The sequence below is a fragment of the Chenopodium album genome, chromosome 22, assembly GCF_948465745.1.
Source record: "Chenopodium album chromosome 22, dcCheAlbu1.1, whole genome shotgun sequence".
Classification (NCBI taxonomy): Eukaryota; Viridiplantae; Streptophyta; class Magnoliopsida; order Caryophyllales; family Amaranthaceae; genus Chenopodium; species Chenopodium album.
This window is the reverse complement of record NC_137855.1, coordinates 3,812,103-3,831,664: the sequence shown is the minus strand read 5'-3', so window position 1 is coordinate 3,831,664 and position 19,562 is coordinate 3,812,103. Positions and strand designations below refer to the sequence as shown.

Sequence of the window (19,562 nt, the reverse complement as noted above, 5' to 3'; positions counted from 1 at the left end):
ACATGTTCATCACATTTTGGCAATCTTACATATTTACAATGATAAGTTAACCAACTTAATACAGTACTTGATACATAAATCTTGTTCAACTAGAACAAGTCTTACATGACCATAATTCAAAATTCCAAACATTAGTTTCAATTTCAAGTATGAATTTCTCCAACTGAGAGATTTATTCATCAAGCATACTAACACCGTAAATTAGTCGAGCAACTATCATCTCACCATTATATTTATCATTTACAGACATAAACACATAATGATTGGAGTTGGATTATGATTGACAATAATCCACCAATGTTCCACCACCTACGCCACTGCGATGAAGGATAAAGGGGTGGTTGGAAGGGGGACCAAATAATTCAAAACAATAGTATGTATCTACTCATACGAGTCCCAAAGAGTGAAGAATTCAACGATTAACACTGGCACACTGCTATGATGCTCAGCTACTGCAGTGCAGTTCTCTCGACTTTACTCAGAATATGCTCTGTTTCTGTCATCAATTTACATAGTACATGCTATCTACGAGTATTATCTTATAGTATGATCTGGAACATTGTATTTGACATAGTCTATGCAGTTCAAGAACACGTTGAGACATAAAATGGACTGTCGATTATCCCAGTTGCTTGCATTCCCTCCTTTTTATCCATGTTGCAATCCACTTCTTTTGTTAGTCACAAATTCACAATACAGATAAATCAGCAGGAAGCCAGGAAATACAATTAAAAAGAAGATATTCAAATATTCTGTGATAACCAACAATTTGTTATGTATAATGTAACAAAACAAAATCAACAAATATAAGAGCATTGGACTTTAATTGAAAGACAAAACAATTTCTCAGTTGCCACTAATTGCATATTAGAGATCATAGAAAGAAAGAAGATATATAAAAAAAGATAGTTAATCTCAAGTCAATGAATAAGTTTTTGAAGTAGGTCCAATGATGAGTCACACAAGTTACCAGAAGGCAACTGGCTAACAAACAACGAGAAAGTGTCAGCATCGGCTTCAAATCCTTTGCTAACCATAATGTCGCGATAGTACAATGAATTCGACAAGTCATTATTGAGAATGTATCCTCGAATGATCATATTATAAGTACAACCATTAGAGGGGGGCACCATTTTCCTCCATGCAGCTTAACAATTGAGCAGCTATACCCATGAGTTCTGCCTTGCAGAAGCCTTTAATCATTAGGGTGTATGTCTTACGATTGGGTTGCAGACCCTTGGATACAAGATCAGTGAAGAATATTGCAGCATCTTCAAGTTGTCCTGCCTCACACAAGCTGTCTATTAAGATACAGTAAGAGACAGTATCAGGCTTAATACCTTTATCCTCCATATCTTTAAGTAAAGCCACTGCCTCACCCAACCGTGCACTTTTACAAAGGCCATCTAGTAATGAATTATATGTGAAAACATTAGGAGCAACTCCGCGAGCTTGCATATCTGTGAAAAACTCCCGTGCAAGTGTAAGTCTATTGGCTTTACACAAGCCATCAATAAGAGTGCTATAGGTTACAACATCTGGTGTTATACCTTTCTGAAACATATTTTCTAATACAGTAAGAGCCTTGTCAATGTTTTTCAGTTTGACATATCCATTGATCATAGTACTAAAACTTACTAGATCAGGCTCACAACCATTCTGGACCATGATATCAAGTAGCTTTTCTGCATCTTTCATCTGACCACGCAAACAATAACCATCAAGTAAAGCACTGTAAGTGATAATGTCAGGAGCTACACCTTTATCAGTCATTTCTCTTAAAATCGCTTCTGCTTCCACAACATTACCATCTTTACAAAACATGTCAATCAGCACGCTGTAGGTCTTAACATCAGGAGCTATGTTAATCTTCAACATCTCAGTTAACAAACCCTTAGCCTCTTTCCTGCATCCAGAATTGTAGAAGCCTCGAAACAAGGAGGTATAAGTGACAACATCAGGTTGAATGCCCTCGGTTTTCATAGCAGAGAACAGGTCGATAGCTTGTTGTAATAAGCTGTCCTTACAGAGACTATCAATAATAGTGTTATATATGACAAGGTCAGGCTTACGATAATCAGTAGACTGCATTTTGGTAAGCAAAGTGAGAGCACTGGCATTGTCACCGATTCTACAAAGGCCTTTGAAAATAGCACCATATATAAAAATATCAGGTTGGAAACCTAAGTTGACAATCTTATTCAATAACCGAGTAGCTTGAGGAAGCTTATGACAGCGGACATAGCCATTAATTAAGGTAGTAAAGATAACACAATCGAGGGGATACCCAAGCTTAAGCCATTTACCAAGAAGAGAAAACCCGAAATCGATACATCCCAAATGACAGTAAGAATGGGCAAGAATACCAATGGAATGCGTATCAGGTCGAATACCCAGTAATTCAAGGTGCCTGGAAAGAGTAATAATGGTGGATTGAGGATGAAGCCATTTCAATTTGGAAATGGCAGTGAAGAGTTGATTGAAAACGATAACAGAAGGAAGAGGACTCAAAGAGGTCAATTGATGGAAGAGAGAGAGTGGAAGTTTAAGATCGGAAAACCCTAATTTACAATGATCTCTAATTGAATTGAGAAATAAAACACGGTCATCAAATGCAACAATACTTTTACTGGAAAAATATCGTATATGAGAAGAAATAAAGGTAGAAGGAGGAAAGAGAAAAGTACCGCCATTAGAACTTAGAGCTCTAATCTTCATCATCATTTTCATCTTCTGAATGCAGTTGAAGGTGCTATTCTCACAATCTGAAGTTTAGAACGAGGGTTTTGATTTTTATTTTTTTGGTACATGCAAAAGGGAGGCCCCAAAAGAAAATAAAACAAAAAATAAAAATAAAAATAAAACTACTCCGTAGTCAACCATGGAGGATATTGAAGTACTCTCTTTGGAATGTTGGGACGGGCACATAGTTTTAGAAAATTAAAAGTCCATTAAAATATTTGTTTATTATATAAAATATTTACTTTTATAATTCTTAAATTGTAAGGAAAAAAAAAGCAAGTGGGGTGGAACCGTGGAAGTGGCATAGGTGAAGAAAGAGAAAATGTGGGTAAATATTTTTTGTTAGTGATCTCATTCCAATTTAGTTACGTGTCAAGTATTGTGAGACGGACAAAAATGAGAAATGTATCAAGTATTATGAGACGAATGGAGTATATTATAGGGGTTACTTAATCAGCATTATAAGGGTTACTTCGTCAATACCCGGTCAGTGTAATGGGGTTACTTGGTTAATATTGTTGGGATTACTCGAATAGTATTATAGGGATTATTCGGTCAATGTTTTATGGATTACTTTGTTTGTTGACATGAACGCCATGAAAAAAAGGAAGGAGAAGCTGAATGTGTCATCTTCTTCATGTCAACCGCTTCAAGCTCTCACTTGTTTGTTGACAGATAATTGCGGTTTTCTGAACAAATTTATTGGTACAAAGCCTTCTTTATTGCAATCTATCAAATCCAATACCGTAAACTTGCTAATCTTCATGATAAATTTAGTGATTGAAATTAGGCGCTGGTCATAATGTACAAAAGCTGAGTGCTCTAATAAAATATTTGATCACAATATGTAATAAAATACTAATTTCGTCTAAGCTAACACTAATACGTGTTTAGGATTTAATATTTCGTAACTTATATTTTAATAGAGATCATAATATGATATTTATCGAGGGTAGAAGTGTCTATTGGGTTTAGCTTTGATTTCAAATCAATTTCGATTTACTTCGAATCATTAGTACAGAAGTGATCAATTGATCATTAGTCATAGGCTCACAAATACTAGTAGTATAATACAAATCAGATGTACCCATAGTAACAGACCTAATCAATTCTTAACCCAAAAACAGAAAATGCAAAAAAAATAGCTACCTCGTTCACTCAGCAGTGTTTACAGCAAACTGTGATGTATTGACCATATTTTGATCTAGTGGTGTTTGTGGAAAGGGTGAGGAAGCAGACCTAATCAATTCTTTTGTAACATTGAAGCTCATTGATCTCTGGTGGGTTGTTTTGATTTGAAACACCGCACGTTTTCTGACCTGATATATATAGCAGCAGACGATAAGATCATAGAAAATTCTGGTTGCCATTACCAGAGTTCAAAAAAATCATGCCCCATCATAAGTTTCAAGTTGAATTCTAGAGCCCGTGGACCAAATTGAAGAAAAAAGACTGATTTTCTTCCAGATAAGATGTGTCTGGAGGCAAAAGACTACCACTTAGACAGTTAGACTATGAATAATCTCTATTAATGTCTCTGCAGTGACCTCTAGCAGATTTTTCTGAGCCGAAACAAGCACATGGCGAAGTGAACTGATCACTTCCAACTCTAAAGCTCTCATTATTGTTGGCCTTTGCTTTTCATTAATGTTCAGATACCCTTTAGCAAGATTAGCAACAACAAATATAGCTTCTTCCCTGCCCTCCTTTGCAACTTGACCATCCAAAATATCATACAAATTGGAATTTTCATAAGTTCACAGAAAATATGACACGAGACATTTTCCATTCTGAGATTCAGTGGGATTAACAGCCCTTTATCCTGTCCAAAGCTCTACAAGAACAACTCTAAAACCATAATCATCGCTCTTTTCAGTAAATTTCTTTGACGAGAAATATTCAGGAACTAGATAATCGAAAGTACCTTGAATACGAGAGGTTAAATGAGTTAGATCAGCACCAACATTGATGTCGCAAAATCTGATAATTTTGCTTTATATTTCTCATCAAGGAGTATGTTGAGAGTTTGTATGTCTCTACAAAATACAGGCCTTCAGAATACTGAGTGTAAGTGAGTGAGTGGTCCTGCGACATCTATAGCTATTTGCAAATAAGCCTCTGATATTGATGCTAAATCTACATTGTCAGCAATCTCATCATCAATTATGTATGGATGATTCACCTTTGGTAGCGGCACTTAGAACTTTAGAAGAACAGCCTCATATTGCACAAGAATGTCAAAAGAATTCAGAAATCATAAAATGTACCAATCAGAAGGATAACATCCACATACAAAATAACAAATTACCAAATAGAATATAATGTACTAGTTATCTGGGGCCTGGGGGAGGGGGAGAGCAAAGCTAAGTTCCAATAGACTATGCCATTTACGCACTAGAGTACTATATCCTACTCTGTATTAATAATGTCAATTACTGAAAAACAAAACATGAGGTATATGACAGTCATCAAGAAGTCCTGACTCAACTCAAAACTATGCCAATGAAGAAGTTTACTAGCCTAGTGGCCCCGGTTTCGAAAAATAAATACACACTTTGACAATAGTTTGGGGCACTTTGAAAAAGGGATCTGTCACATTCTATGGAGAAGAGGCACATGGAGATATTAAATTGACATCCATAAAATAAAATATAACACGAGGTCATTTATTTGAAACACTCATCAAGAAAAGAACTACCAAACAGCCAAGACAAGGATGATTTACCCATATTCTTCTTCAAAAAGCTCTGGTGCCATGAACCAGGGGTACCACCAGCAACAAAAGCTGCTTTTGCATGTTGAAGCATTCTCAAATTCTCCCAAGTTCAAGATCTCAGATTTAACCTTCCAAGGGTTTTTTTCACAAAGATATCATCACACTTGAATTCTCAATAATGATTGAAGGATTATGACAGTGAAGACAATCTAACCCTTTCAAAATCTGTCTCGACCAATTCTTGATAGCCTTTATTTTAACAAGATTATGCTTCTTGCAATACACGAAGGTCATAAAATAGAGTAGGGGAAATAGAGAATAGAAAAAAACCATACATATAGTTATCTCTGATACACCTTATATAGAATCTTCACTAATAGCACAAAGTGGAATTCTTGATTATCCAACATCCAAAGTCTACTATCTTCGCCACTTACAGTCAGCTCAACTTCAATTCAATTGATAAATTTCTTAAGCAAGTCCTTTGATGAGTTACTTAAGTTGCCAGAAGACAAAAGGCTAACAAACAATGAGAAAGTGTCAGCATCAGCTTTAAATCCGTTCCTAACCATAATGTCGCAGTAGTATAGTGCATTTGACAAGTCATTATTGAAAATGTATCCCCGGATGATTATATTATAAGTACAATCATCAGGGGGGCAACCATCTTCGTCCATTTTTCTTAATAATTGAGCAGCTTCACTCATGAGCCCTTTCTTGCAGAAGCCTTTCATCATTATTGTGTATGTTTTACAGTCCGGTTGCAGACCCCTTAACACAAGATTAGAGAAGAATTTTGCTGCATCTTCAAGTTGCCCAGCCTCACACAAGCTGTCCATTAGGATATTGTAAGTGACAGTTGTAGGCTTGATACCTTTATCCTCCATATCTTCAAGTAATGCCACTGCCTCATCAAGTCGTTTACTTTTACATAAGCCATCAAGCAATGAACTATACGAGACAACATCAGGAGTAACTCCGTGAGCTTGCATATCTGTGAACAACTGGCGTGCAAGTGTAAGTCTATTGGCCTTACCCAAGCCATCAATAAGGGTGTTATAGGTTACAACACCTGGTGTTATTCCTTTCTGAAACAATTCTTCTAATACAGTAAAAGCCTTGTCAATGTTTTTGAGCTTGACATATCCATTAATCATAGTATTGTAACTTCTAAGATTAGGCTCACAATCGTTGTGTTCCATGAGGCCAAGTAGCTTTTGTGCATCTTCCATCTGACCACGCAAACAATAACCATCAAGTAAAGCATTGTATGTAATGATGTTTGGAGCCACACCTTTGTGAGTCATGCGCTGCATTGTGGCTTGTGCTTCCTCAACATTACCATCTTTACAAAACATGTCAACCATCGTGTTGTAGGTCTCAACAGTAGCTGCTATGTTGCTCTCTAACATCTCAGTCAACACAGCCTTAGCCTCTTCCCTGCATCCAGAATTGTAGAGGCCTCGAAACAACGAAGTATAGGTGACAACATCAGGTTGAATGCCATCGGTTTTCATAGCGGAGAACAGGTGCATAGCTTGTCGTAATAACCTGTCCTTACAGAGACTATCAATAATAGTGCTATATATGACAAGACCAGGCTTACAATGACCAGCAGACTGCATTTTCTTAAACAAATTCAGAGCAGCTGTATTATCGCCGATACTACAAAGGCCTTTGAAAATAGCACCATATGTAACAATAGTGGGTTGGAAACCAAGCTTGACAATCTTATTCAACAATTGAGCAGCTTGAGGGAGCTTATCATTAATAATATAACCATTGATTAAGGTGTTAAAGGTATAATCATTTGGGGGAAAACCAAGTTTAAGGGATTTAGCCATGATAGAAAACCCGAAATCAAGGCGGCCTAAATGACAATAACAATTGGCGAGAATACCCAATGAATGCCTATCGTATTTAATACCAAGTAATTCAAGCTGCGTAAAGAGAGAAATAATGGTGGAATGAGGATGAAGGTGTTTCAATTTAGAAATGGCAGTGAAAAGCTGATTGAAAACGATGACAGAAGGAAAAGGACGCAAAGAAGTCAATTGATTGACGAGGGAAAGGGGTAATTTAAGATCAGAAAACCCTAATTTGCATTGTTCTTTAACAGAATAGAGAAATTGAAAACGGTGATGAATAATAGGAATGGAGGAGAAATAATGTCTGGAATAAAAATGGAGGAAAGAAAGGAAGGATGAATTACCATGAACAAAGGAAGAAGAAGCTAGATGTGTCATCTTCTTCATATCAACTGCTTGGAGCTCTCACTAGTTAGTTGACACTAGTAACTGGTTTTTTTTTTTTTTTTTCTCCTCTGAAAACCCTGGTATTCTTTTCTTTACAACCTTCCTTTTTTTTTTTTTTTTTTTTTGAACAAAATGACAATTGACAACCTCCTCTTTAATGTTTAATCTCAATTTACCTAATCCTTGAACCATAAAGCTGTCAATCTTAATGAAATTTTTGAATTAGGCTTATAATTATGTACAAAAGCTTGCATAAATTAAAAAAAATATGGTGTATTATGGAATAATGTAGAAAAGTTGAATATTGATTAATACTTTGAACTTAACATCAAGATTTTAGTGATGGTGCTAATTGCCAAGAAGGTCCCAGCTCTTGCAGCTTAAAACTAGGTTTTTTTTTTTTTTTTTTTTTTTTTTTTGAGGGAACTACAACTAAATGACTAATAGTTTTCTTTTGCCTTTGTTTTTTCTTTGTTTCGCTTTTGTTTATTTTCTTTCTTTAATTTCATTGAGTTTTTGTTTTGATTTTGCTTTGGGGGTCTGCCGGATCTGCACCCCCCCTTCTTCACCAAATAAGAAATACCTAGTGTTAATACTTAAAGTCGTAATTCTTCTAATCTAATACACCTTTCATCCCAAATTCTACTCCCTAGAAGTTTGGTACAAAAGTTTAAGGCGACAGAAGCAAAAGACGAGTTAATGCAAGTTACCCTTTCATCGAGAAAATCATACTGCTCAAAATATAAACCACTTTCAACATACAGCCATTAACTTTACTAGAGCAATCACACAACTGCTAGAAGACTTAACTGTCAGCTAAGAACAAACAGAAAGCACTACGACGTCAATTAGATTAGATAACAAAGGTAGGGAACCTGCATCCTCATATTCTTAAGCTACATAGCTGTGCAAGTAGTTACCTCCTACACCTACTTAGTTAACAGAGATCAGCCAGAAAACTACTCGGTACACACTAACACCTAGCTCACTACACTTCAGTGACTACGATTTTAGTTTCCAACTCCTTCAGGGGGATAGTCCAGCTAACATCGGTCTTGGACCTGAAACTGCATGGAGGAAGTTGTCGAAGGGGCTGGCAGGAGGCAATCTCAAAGAACTTAACTGCTCATGAGATCCCATTTCTCCATGTGCACCATTTGTACGAGGCGAAACCTATGGCAACAAAAACAGCAACTGGGATTAAGATTGATAAACTTCTTGTTCCAAACTAATAAAGCACCTTTTGTTATAATTTCTTTAAATGATTATTGTAATTCTTATTAGCCCTTCACAATCTAACCCTCGCCCAAAACATCATAAAGTGGACAATTATCAGATGCCTATTAAAGACAGTAGCACCTTTTATCTCCATCAACTAAATTATTGCAGGTTCAGGGTTTATATTAATTGAAATAAACAATATTATTACTCTTGAGAAGAATACGATTAATGTGGTGAAAATCATAAACAATAAAGAGGAGATTTTTGGGCAAGTATGCAAGCTTCTAAAAGTTCCACATGAAGCAAACCTTACTATAAAACTATAAAGCACTATAACACTATATAATCTTAACACAGCTCACCGGGTTAACTACTGTTGGTCCATCAGACGGAAGAGAAAAAACATCGCCAGAAGAAGAATTATCATGGGCCAACCAATTGGAGAGCTTCTTCCTAGTGCCCGCCTCAAGAGCTTCACATTGACCAGCCATTGTACTGTACGATAGAGGTGAGGCCGATACAGATGTCCCAACAACTTGTCCAGCCACTTCAAGAGCCTGAAGATGCGCACAGAAAACACAGTAAAATGACAATACAAGTAATTTAGGAGACTATGAGGAGGTCATTCACAGGCTATCCAGGTTGCAATGCAGTGATATAATGGATTCTTTGACATTCAAAGAAGAGAAATTGAAGGAGGGAGAGACTCACCGATTCTAACAGTTGTCCAATGCTCATAATATGAGAATCTGAACGGGAATGTGGCACTCTTTGACCAGAAACATTCAAAATAGACATAGAACTTGTCACATCATCTTCAACAACTGAACTTATAGATAATTCCTGCAACATGATAACTTTTTGTCACTTCAAATTTTGACTACTAGTCAAGATGCAAAAGCAATTAAGCTGACAGTACACAATGCAACGTACACCATCCAGAGAAGGGGAATCATTCAGGTGACGAATGATCTGAGTGTGATCCAATTCTCTTAGTTCTTTTGGGGCGAAGATGAAAGCCTCGTCAGGTGTGAACATGGTAGATAGTTGATTAAGTAGCTCTTCTTCCTCTATCTAAAAGAAAATAAACAGAAATTTTTAGCTCAAATCTGTTAATAATAAGTTATAACATGATGACCTAACATTTACAATATCAGCACCCAAACATACCTTTATTATACAGCAAAGATATCGCACTATGATGTCCAGCGTAATCTTCTCATGATCAAGATTCTTTTCTCGTAATTCAGAGAGGAATGAAATGGCTGCTTGGTTATCAATCGCTGAACCATATTGTCCAATGTCGACTTGAGGTTTGACATACACCAGAAGGTCCTCATTGATGCCCAAAAAGGGATCAACCTGCATGATAGCAAACAGATTATAGCAGTAGCGCAAGAATGATACCCTTCCCCAAAAAGCATAATAAAGTAGTCATTTTCCAACAAACAAGGTCACCAAACATTATGAACGGAAATATTGCTATGATTAGCTGCCATTACAACCCCCCTTACTTCCATCCCCCCTCCCCCTCCCCCTCCCCCTCCCCTCCCCACTCCCCTCCCCAAGATAACTTCCCCAGAACAGCCATCTCCAATCAGGACATGGGACTTATCTAAAACTACACAAAAAGAATAAAGAAGGATAATAATATACAGTGCTCATATCTAACACTCACATCAGATGGAACTTGGGACTTTAGCAGATCATTCAACTCAAGCATCTGATACATTCTGGCAGCAAACATTAGCATAGCAGTTGATGTTATAAACATTGATCTCCGGGAAGCAAACGGTAACATCCCTACAACTCCAAAAGAGTTTTGTTAACCATACTGACTTTCAAAAATGAAAATATATAATATACTATGAGTTATATCCATACCGCTGTCACCACGCAATGACACATTTCTTAGGGACAAGGGCAGCTGGAAAAAACGCACAACAACGCTGTGATTTGAGTTCTGCATACGAGAAATTGATTAGTTCTGAGTGAGTCAAAAGAATGAGGAAAAAAAATTCTAGACTTCTGAAATGATCCATGCAAAATAAATGGTCACTAAGCTTTCATGAACCATGTGACATGTTGTGGCAAAGTTACTCATCAATCAACTGTAATATGGACCCACTTCATGCAAAGGAGAATGATGTCATAGTCTCTGACAGCAGCAATACAGGGAAAGTGAAACAAAATTTAGGAACCAAAGTTGAGCTAACAAGAAGGGTTCTTGGGTTAGTTTCACCTTAATGTGTGAGGATATCAGCATCAAGCAATAAGAATGAGCTATTGCTTCAAAGTTTGATGGTAGATTATCTGAAAGATTGGCCTGTATCCAAAAGCCAGAAAGCAGTTGCAAAATCTGATCTTCACTCAGCTTCATTATACAAGTTTCCTGCGATAATTCAGAGTTATTAGAAAAAACCTCAATAAAGATTTTTGCAGTAGTTGAAATTTGACTTCAACAATGCAAGATTAAACTCTCACACAAGCAGAGTGAACAATGTCATTAATAATTACACCACACTAATACCTCAGGAGTGCTGTTTGTTCCGGCTGTCCGGTCAATGATAGAGCTTAATTTATAGAAGTTAGGGGAGCTCCGTCTCCATCCCTGTTTAAACTCATCCTCCAGGACTTCTCTACCCTTACCCTCATCTAAGCCACTATCTACAGTCTTTTCTCCAGTAAAATCCTTTTCTTTCCGAAGCTTATCAAGTAAATCTGTGACTGATGCTAATGCGGATCTCCTGTTGGACTGCCATCTCCTAGTTTCATAAGATCTCCAAGAGCTTGGAAATAAGAGAACAGAAAAGATCTGATGAGCAACTACACGTGCTTCTGTATCTGTGTGCAGCATAGCTTTCAAAATTTGTATCAGAAGTGCTTCTGGGAAGGCCTGCAAATATTATTCAGAATCACAACTGGATAAGTGCCATATAGCATAAAATGTTACTCATTGTGAAAAAGCGAGACAAATAATGAAGGGAAGTTCAGCATGTAAACAATATATTTCTTTATTATTTTTCAACGATAAGTTTTACCAGCTGCAAATGGGAATGGACTGCCACTGACACATGAGCAAGAATTAATACTGAGCCCATGGTTGCCCGGGCAACAACTCCAACAGGAGGCAACTTCTCCAATGCTATCACCATAAGATAAAATAATGAATCTGCATCTTTAATCTGCAGGGAGGGATATGTCCAATAGGGAAATTAGTTGAAAAAGGTTGATGAAAAGTCTGAATGAAAAAGAGCAAGAACTATATGCCTATAATATTAAACTTACCCCCTTTGCAATTTCAAGGAGGCAAGATTCAATTGAATTTTGTAGGTGGATATTCAAGTTGATCTCTTCCTCTCTAACAGGACCAGCAATTGATTGCAGACTCTTCCTCAAGTGTCTCAACAAGTCACCAACAAAGCCAATATCAGAAAGTGTTGCAACAGACCTAATCTGCCGTGCCACATTCGCAGCAGCTTGGACCACGCAAGACTTAACTAGTGGATCATGTGCAACATTTTTGTGGTCCATATGACGTATTATGCCATTTAAAATTACTTGCTGATTTTCTGATAGACCAAAAAAAAACAGAACAAAGGTACAAAGAAATTTTAGCAGTGCAGAACAAACGCACATAACAAGTAGCAAGTGTGCCTGCTCAATTACAGATGGACTGAAATTGCAGAACAAGAACCAATAATATTATAATACTAGCAAATAACAAATGAAACACCGTAAACTTGAGCAAGCCATTAAGAACAAGCATAATTTTTACAACAACCAACAAAACATCCACAGACTTCATCAAAAAGGATGGGGTCGGCTGCATAAACCAAGACTGTCTCCTACATCTACCAAGATCCACTTTAACTGTCCACTTCTTTCTAGTGCTATATTCTTCATATCAATCTTAACTCCCAAAATCTAAGTCATCTTTGGCCCCCCTTTGGCTTCTTTCAAAATCCCCATATTACAGCAGTCCATAATTATTCATATATCTCACTAGCATTGAATCAAAGAAAATGAACTAAACCTAAGTTACATGAACTTGGATACTACTATACTAGTGTCAGGCAAGGGTACCTGTCCAAGTGTCTTAGGCTAAATTGTCAGAATTTTCTATAATTTTAGCCCAAAATGAAGTGTTGGAGTGTCCATACTCATGTTAGAGTGACAACTGACAAGGATCTGAGGTACTTGAGGTAAAAGAAGAGTTACCAAACCAGAACTAAGATGTGAACTTTTGTAACTTTATTTTTATACTTCCTCCATTCTATTAATATTGCAACAATGGACTTTTTGCACTATTCATCACTCTTGTTTGACCATATAATATAGATTTATACGTTAAGCAAAATATAGTTATGTGGGATCTTATTGGATTCGTCTCATAAAATACTTTCACAATATCAACTTTTTATAATTTTTACTCTTACACAATTATAGATATTTAGTATATAAAATGTGCTTTGGGATGCGTAATTTCCTCCTTGTTGCAATATTAATAGAACGGAGAAAGTATATCTTTTATTTTTTGAAAGGATAGGTGTAAGAATGTTACTAGAACTCTCAACTGAACAAACATCAGCTAAGTGATTTGTGAAGCAAGTGTACCTGGAACTTCCATGAAATAGCACATATCACAAAGAATTGTGACAGCTAAACCCTGCTGAGTAGACCAATGACGCCCCGCATCAAAATATATAAACATTGGCTCTAGAACCTGACGCATCGTGGAGCTCTCTTTTGCAAGATCAGTCAATCGTTGGAGACCAATTTGAGCCCACACTCTTGGATTCTCTATCTCCTCTCTGGAAAAAAAAGGTACTTGGGGGATAAAAAAAATATCCAATTCGAGTCCAGGAGGCAATATGTTTGATTACATAAAAATATATTCACATTCACAAAAAGTACGCTGCATTACTTTGTCAAAGAGGCAATGTTTTTCCTGTCTGGAGGAGGCCTAACAGCAGTACAGCAAGGACTTGCAACTCCAGCAACAGCACAACCTCCTCCGGCACATCTAACAACCTCATCCACCCACTGATGACGTGGTTCTTCCCTTTCCTCATTGTGTACATTTCCTTCATAGTTGTCCAATATGACTTGCACAATCTGTGGTTGGAAACAGTACAAAACTATATAAATAACCTTTTCTTTACTTCAACAGTAGAAAAACAAGACGTAACACATGTGAGCTAGAATAGTCAATAAAACAATCAATTAACTATTACAATAGCAAAATCAACACCTAGCTCAAATTTTTAAAAAAATAACCAAAAGTTTTGGAAACATAAACTGTAGTTAGAACTACATTTGGGAAAGAGGAGGACCAAATAATTCCAATTAAACAGCATAAAGTGTATTACTCGAACAAGACAAAGCTCAAGCAAAGGCTACTCGCAAATTCTATATAGCCATTACTCATCATGCTGCTGTCACTTTCCAAGAATAATTAGGTTTAACTCCATTCATCAACTTTCTACACGTTATAAATATACTTTACATTACAAAGAAAAAGGACAAGACACAAAAATATAGCCCTTAAGGGCTCAAGTTAAACATTGATTCATTATCTATAACAGCCTAGTTGAATTAATAACAATAAGCATAGTTAGTAACTTGTACAATATCTTGTAGTGATGCTTTCTATACATCGTACGCCATATACTTTGGTATCTATTATACAAACAAAAGAACAAATCAAATAGAACAAACAAGAGAGTGTATCCGATGTAATGATCACATAGCAAAAACTAAACAAAAGAACAAATTTCCCTTTCTAAGTGGTCTCCACCCTCACTTCTTTCTTCTTCTCTAACCTTTTATTCATCTCTCCAAATTCGTTCTCCAAATCCGTAAGATCCTCCTAATACTCGACCATAAATCTTTTATATTACTGCTTTGACACTTTTTCTTACACCCAATACCTTTTTGGTACTTTTTTTTTAACATTACCAAATAACCTCAAAATAGATGTTTGTGATGATAAACTACTTAAAGTCATGGTGCAGCAAATATAAGTCCTTCAAATAGGTTAAAGCAAACAAATTACAACTAAAGACAAGGTAACATAGCAAGGCAATGTATGCATATGATGTAACTGCCAACAGTTATAACCAAACAACCCAACAAGTAGGGAGGTAAAGACTCCTCAAGTTCTTAGTAAACACACCCAAGTCAACATTAAAATTTACACGTCCAAAATCTTCCAGTAAACTGACTATTGGTTGAAAAACTTGAATCCCCTCCAAAGCCATACACCAACCAAATATTTCCTCACATAGATATTAAAATACTATGGAATTTTAGATAGTTAGAGAGTTTACTCACCTCATCTATATTGTGAAAAATGTTGGAAAACTCAGCCATGTACCATATCTGCAAGTTAAGTTACAAGACAATGATGAGAAACAACAAAAAAAATCAGAAGTAATGCTGAATTATTCAAAATTTAATACGGTGAAGATCAAAGTTGAGAAGTTACCATAGCTGAAAGGCACTGTAGGCACGAGGCTCTCAAAGAATGTTTTTGATGCTCAACCCCAGACTCCCGAGCTAAAATGCACACTTTGCTAACAAAAGTTGCGATATTGCGGGCATAAGTGCCATCAGTCTGGGCATATATCAAATTCTAGTAAGAAACCACATAACAGGAAAAAATAATTGCAGTAATAGTTCAAAAACTGGAAACCAACTACAGATAACAACTAGAAGTGTAATTTACAAAGAAAAAATCATAATGATCCATTGATTCCCATCTTACAAGGTCAGTTCCAAAAGCCATCTATAAGTTTATTACAAACCAAGGCTTAAAAATCTTGAAGATTTATCCTGAAGTAAAACTAAAAAAATACTTAAATTTTATATTCCTTTCAGCTTCAGAAACAATGTGAAACTGTGAACAAAATGAACTTGGCCTTCAAGTGAATATTTGATGGGTTTCATCTGTGAATTATAGGATATTCTGTGAATCGTCGCATTTACATCCACAAAAAACCAAGTGGAAGGTTTTAAAAATAAAAACAAGGTGGGAAAAAATAAATTAATAAATTGTGAAGTCAGCTAGAGAGGAGGAAAAAAAAAAAAAAAGAAAGAAAGAAAAGGAAAAGGTGGACATAAGCTGAAGCCCAAAAGCATGCTCTTCACTACTTAAAACAACTCTTCACAAAAAACAGTGAACAAAGCTCCTCTAAAATACAAATTTTACTCTACTAATATGCAATATGAAATCCCGTGAAGCAATGAGAAACAGGTCTTGTACTTTACCTGACTGTAGATAAATCGAGTTAAAGTTTGGCATCCAGCTACCTGTACATCAACTTCCTTTGAGCGATCCAAAACCTCATCACTAAGAAGCAACAGACTTGCTGCAAAGTATGCCCTAAAAGAGAAAACAATTGCAGTTACACCTAGTACTCACCAAACCATTGTCAGCTTTACTAACACCCAAGGCTATTCAGAGCAAAACAACGAAGGCACATCACATTGCTGACAACATATCTAATTATTCAGACAATGAATACAAAAGTAAACAAGTTAAAGCAGAAGTATATGATAAGAGATAAGACTATCAGAATAACTAGGAACAAAGGAAGGAAAGTCTTACAAAGAAAGTCACTAAACAATGGACAATGACACAGGAGGATCATGAAATCATAAAATCAAGGGAATAGGAGAGGACTTCGGTCAGTTAAGAATTCATAAAATCTGGTAATTTGTGTCAGTATCTCAACAATGATAATACAGTCATATAGAGGACAAAATTCTTAAAATTATTAGCTCAGTTCTCATCTAGACAATGTTATGACAAATAGTTTAGGTGACACTTTTCATAAAGGACTAAGGAGAAAATTTTAAGAACGAAAGTACTGATTTCACACCCTTTTACCCGATTCAGCTCCAAGTAAAATTAAAGAATGGATTGTCCTATCTCAGGACCTAAAAGCAGCATTAAGCAAATGATCCCGTCAATACCAGCAATAATAAAATTGATATACATGTTGATTGGCAGGCAAACTTACATTTGTTTCCCACACATGCAGAGCAACTTGTTATAAGCTTCCATAACAATGCCAACAGTTTTCAGGTGTCCATATCGCAATTCTCTGAAGAATTTCTCTTCAAGTTGTTTTGTAATCTACAGTGATTTTGCAGGCCCAAACAGAAAATCTATCAAGCAATGAAAAGGTAGATTAAAGTGTCAAAGTCAAATAACTAAACAACTCATACTCTAAGATCATTACCTTAGGGATACGAATAGGATTCTTAGCAGCATACTCACACAACTTTACAAGCTTCCGTTCGTTTGGCTGGCCATCCTGCACATGGAGAAAGAACTGAAATATTACGCTTTATGCTGATGAAAAAACAAGGAAAGAGGATAGCTACTAGAGTTCTCCAAAGATGATACAAATGAATTAACACCATCAGTTAAGTATCAGTGAAGCATGCTGTTCCAGAAGCAGGTATAGTGAAGTACACCATTATTACTGAAACAAGCACAAACATAGAATCTCAATAATGCAAGCTTTTGCATTTTCCAGTTCCATACAGATCCTATAAACATTATCTCAAAAAATCATCGAACCTTTCGTTCTTCACTGGTTATCATTTATACTCGGCAGCTGTAAGGTATTCTCAATAACACATGTTCAGATGATATAAACAACATTATAAGAAAATCAATGAGCAAACAGTTGACACTTGACAAGCAAAAGACCTTGTTCTCTCACACTACCGAACTATCAGAAACTCTTTACATTCAAAATATATCATCTCAAACAGTTATAGTAGTCATAAATCAACAATAAAAACAATTATTCATATCAAATTTCTATATTTACATAAAACCAACATAACCAGTCACTTTTTGATGATTACAATTCAAACCCCAAATAACAACTAACCATCTCCAAAAACAGTTGCTACTACACAGATACATTGCACCCAAAAAAAAAATCATAATGTGGGAATTTTCTAAAATGTAATGTAAATTTGCAAACTCACAGGAGACTTGGGGAAAATATCAGCAATCAACTTTTTGTAGCGCTTAACAGGTTGCCTGGACCTGGACCTTAGAGCAGGACAACATACACACATGCTTCCACATGCTGGAAATAATTTCCGAGATATAAACCCCATTTCCTGCATTTTCCCAAATTCAATCACATTATCAAAAATTTACTCATTTCTTACTGATATAAATCAAAATTAGTATAACAATGTACAACAACCAAAATTTTGAGCAGAAAAAAAAAATAATAAAATTAGTGTGACAAATTGTTTCAAGTACTGATTTCTGTAACTGTGAAGCTCAAAATCCGTTTAAAATTTTCTAATGAAACAGAAAAAAGAGCAAAAACCCAGGAGAAAAAATACCCAGAAATCGCCAAAATGTCTGTAAAAGAGCACCGAGAACAGAGAAAAAATTACATACCCAGAAATTGTTTCGTTGTTATTTTTCTAGAACAAATCAAACCCTTTTTTTTTTTTTTGTCTGGTATAATTAAACACAAAATGCAATTTAGAAGAAGAAAGTTTAACAGAAAAACATAATAAAATTAAAATTAGATTAAATTTTAAAAAGAGAGAGAGAAGAAACTTACCCAGCAACAGATCTGAGGGAGTGAAAGGAGATGAAGACCCCTGCTAAAAGGGGTTTTTTCTCCTTTAAAAAATTAATCTTTTAGGGAGAAAATTGAATTGAATTGAAAAATTTTGAAAATAAAGCAAGAGCTAAATGTAGAATGAAGAATCAAAAGGCTGACACACATGAGAATTGAGAAGAGAGATGAAGAAATGAGCGCGTGGTTCGAGGCAAAAAATTAAAAGGAGAAATGTCACGTGATTCTCATCACTTTGTTTGCATTTCAGTAATTCACTCTTCTTGAGCATTTTGGGAAAGGGGAAAAAAATATTGGGTAAAGTCCCTCTTCTTTATTTTTAGGAAATTTTTGGTCCCAACCTTTTTTATTTGTTTCTTAATGGATAGGGAAAAAAGAAATTAGAAATAATCAAATCTGATTAGATTTTTTTATTAGTGTTTATTGATCGTTGAATAGATTTTGAAAATTATGAAAAGTACATATTTGAAGAGTAGGTGTATGTGTTAATATGAATCTAATCTTATCTCATTTGGTGATTTTCATCTTATGGATTAGTGTATAAATTAGGTTAAAGTTTGGTCAAATATGAAAATCAGATTAGATCATGTGAATTGAATATAGTCTGACAAGTCATAAATTTATAGTATGAAAAGAGATGAAGGGATCCCTACCTCAAAGACCATTAGGTCTCACGTGATGAGTTTCGAATCATGTCTTTCTAGTGGTTCGTTTGGTAAAGTAAGTAGTACGAGTAATAAATAATAATCGAATAGTATTAACAATGAATGTGTAAAACAACAAAGGGAGCACTTAATGGGAGTAAGAAAAATCAATAATTTATTCTTACTAATCTTGACATTTCACTCAAAAACAAAAAATTTCAAAACCTCAAAAATCACGTACCCCCAAGCTTTCTCACTTCACCGGGGTGGGCTAACTTGGTAAGAATATAAACGAGAAAAGACATTTTATATGTCAAATTACACTTAACTGAATTCCTCTCATGTTCAATTTAGG

At 35.7% G+C, this 19,562-nt stretch overlaps 2 protein-coding genes across 2 annotated transcripts; both read right to left on the bottom strand.

Annotated features, from left to right (window-relative positions):
* Nucleotides 1–3,897: 3,897 nt before the first annotated feature.
* Nucleotides 3,898–7,840, bottom strand: LOC145604974 (uncharacterized). The gene has a single exon (XM_081660971.1). It carries the CDS (start codon nt 7,711–7,713, stop codon nt 5,914–5,916), a length of 1,800 nt encoding a protein of 599 aa, XP_081517097.1. The 5' UTR covers nt 7,714–7,840; the 3' UTR covers nt 3,898–5,913.
* A 585-nt stretch (nt 7,841–8,425) lies between these two features.
* Nucleotides 8,426–18,814, bottom strand: LOC145603750 (protein SEMI-ROLLED LEAF 2-like). Its single transcript, XM_081659727.1, has 20 exons — nt 18,546–18,814; nt 17,947–18,084; nt 17,184–17,258; nt 16,962–17,077; nt 16,207–16,321; nt 15,425–15,553; nt 15,271–15,318; nt 13,862–14,052; nt 13,552–13,748; nt 12,223–12,506; nt 11,976–12,119; nt 11,465–11,830; nt 11,177–11,326; nt 10,819–10,897; nt 10,613–10,737; nt 10,105–10,296; nt 9,868–10,008; nt 9,646–9,777; nt 9,297–9,491; nt 8,426–8,886 (listed from the first exon to the last, which is right to left on the bottom strand). The coding sequence occupies exons 2-20, from the start codon at nt 18,079–18,081 to the stop codon at nt 8,740–8,742; spliced, it is 2,961 nt and encodes a 986-aa protein (XP_081515853.1). The 5' UTR covers nt 18,082–18,084; nt 18,546–18,814; the 3' UTR covers nt 8,426–8,739.
* Between the last annotated feature and the right edge of the window lie 748 nt (nt 18,815–19,562).

Excerpts from the sequence above, each read along its gene's own strand:
- LOC145603750 (XM_081659727.1), bottom strand. The coding sequence starts at position 18,081 with ATGGGGTTTATATCTCGGAAATTATTTCCAGCATGTGGAAGCATGTGT. Across the intron at positions 12,120-12,222 it reads TCCTTGAAATTGCAAAGGGG|ATTAAAGATGCAGATTCATT; the intron begins GTAAGTTTAATA and ends CCCTCCCTGCAG. Across the intron at positions 11,327-11,464 it reads GAACAAACAGCACTCCTGAG|GAAACTTGTATAATGAAGCT; the intron begins GTATTAGTGTGG and ends GAATTATCGCAG.
- LOC145604974 (XM_081660971.1), bottom strand. The coding sequence starts at position 7,713 with ATGAAGAAGATGACACATCTAGCTTCTTCTTCCTTTGTTCATGGTAAT.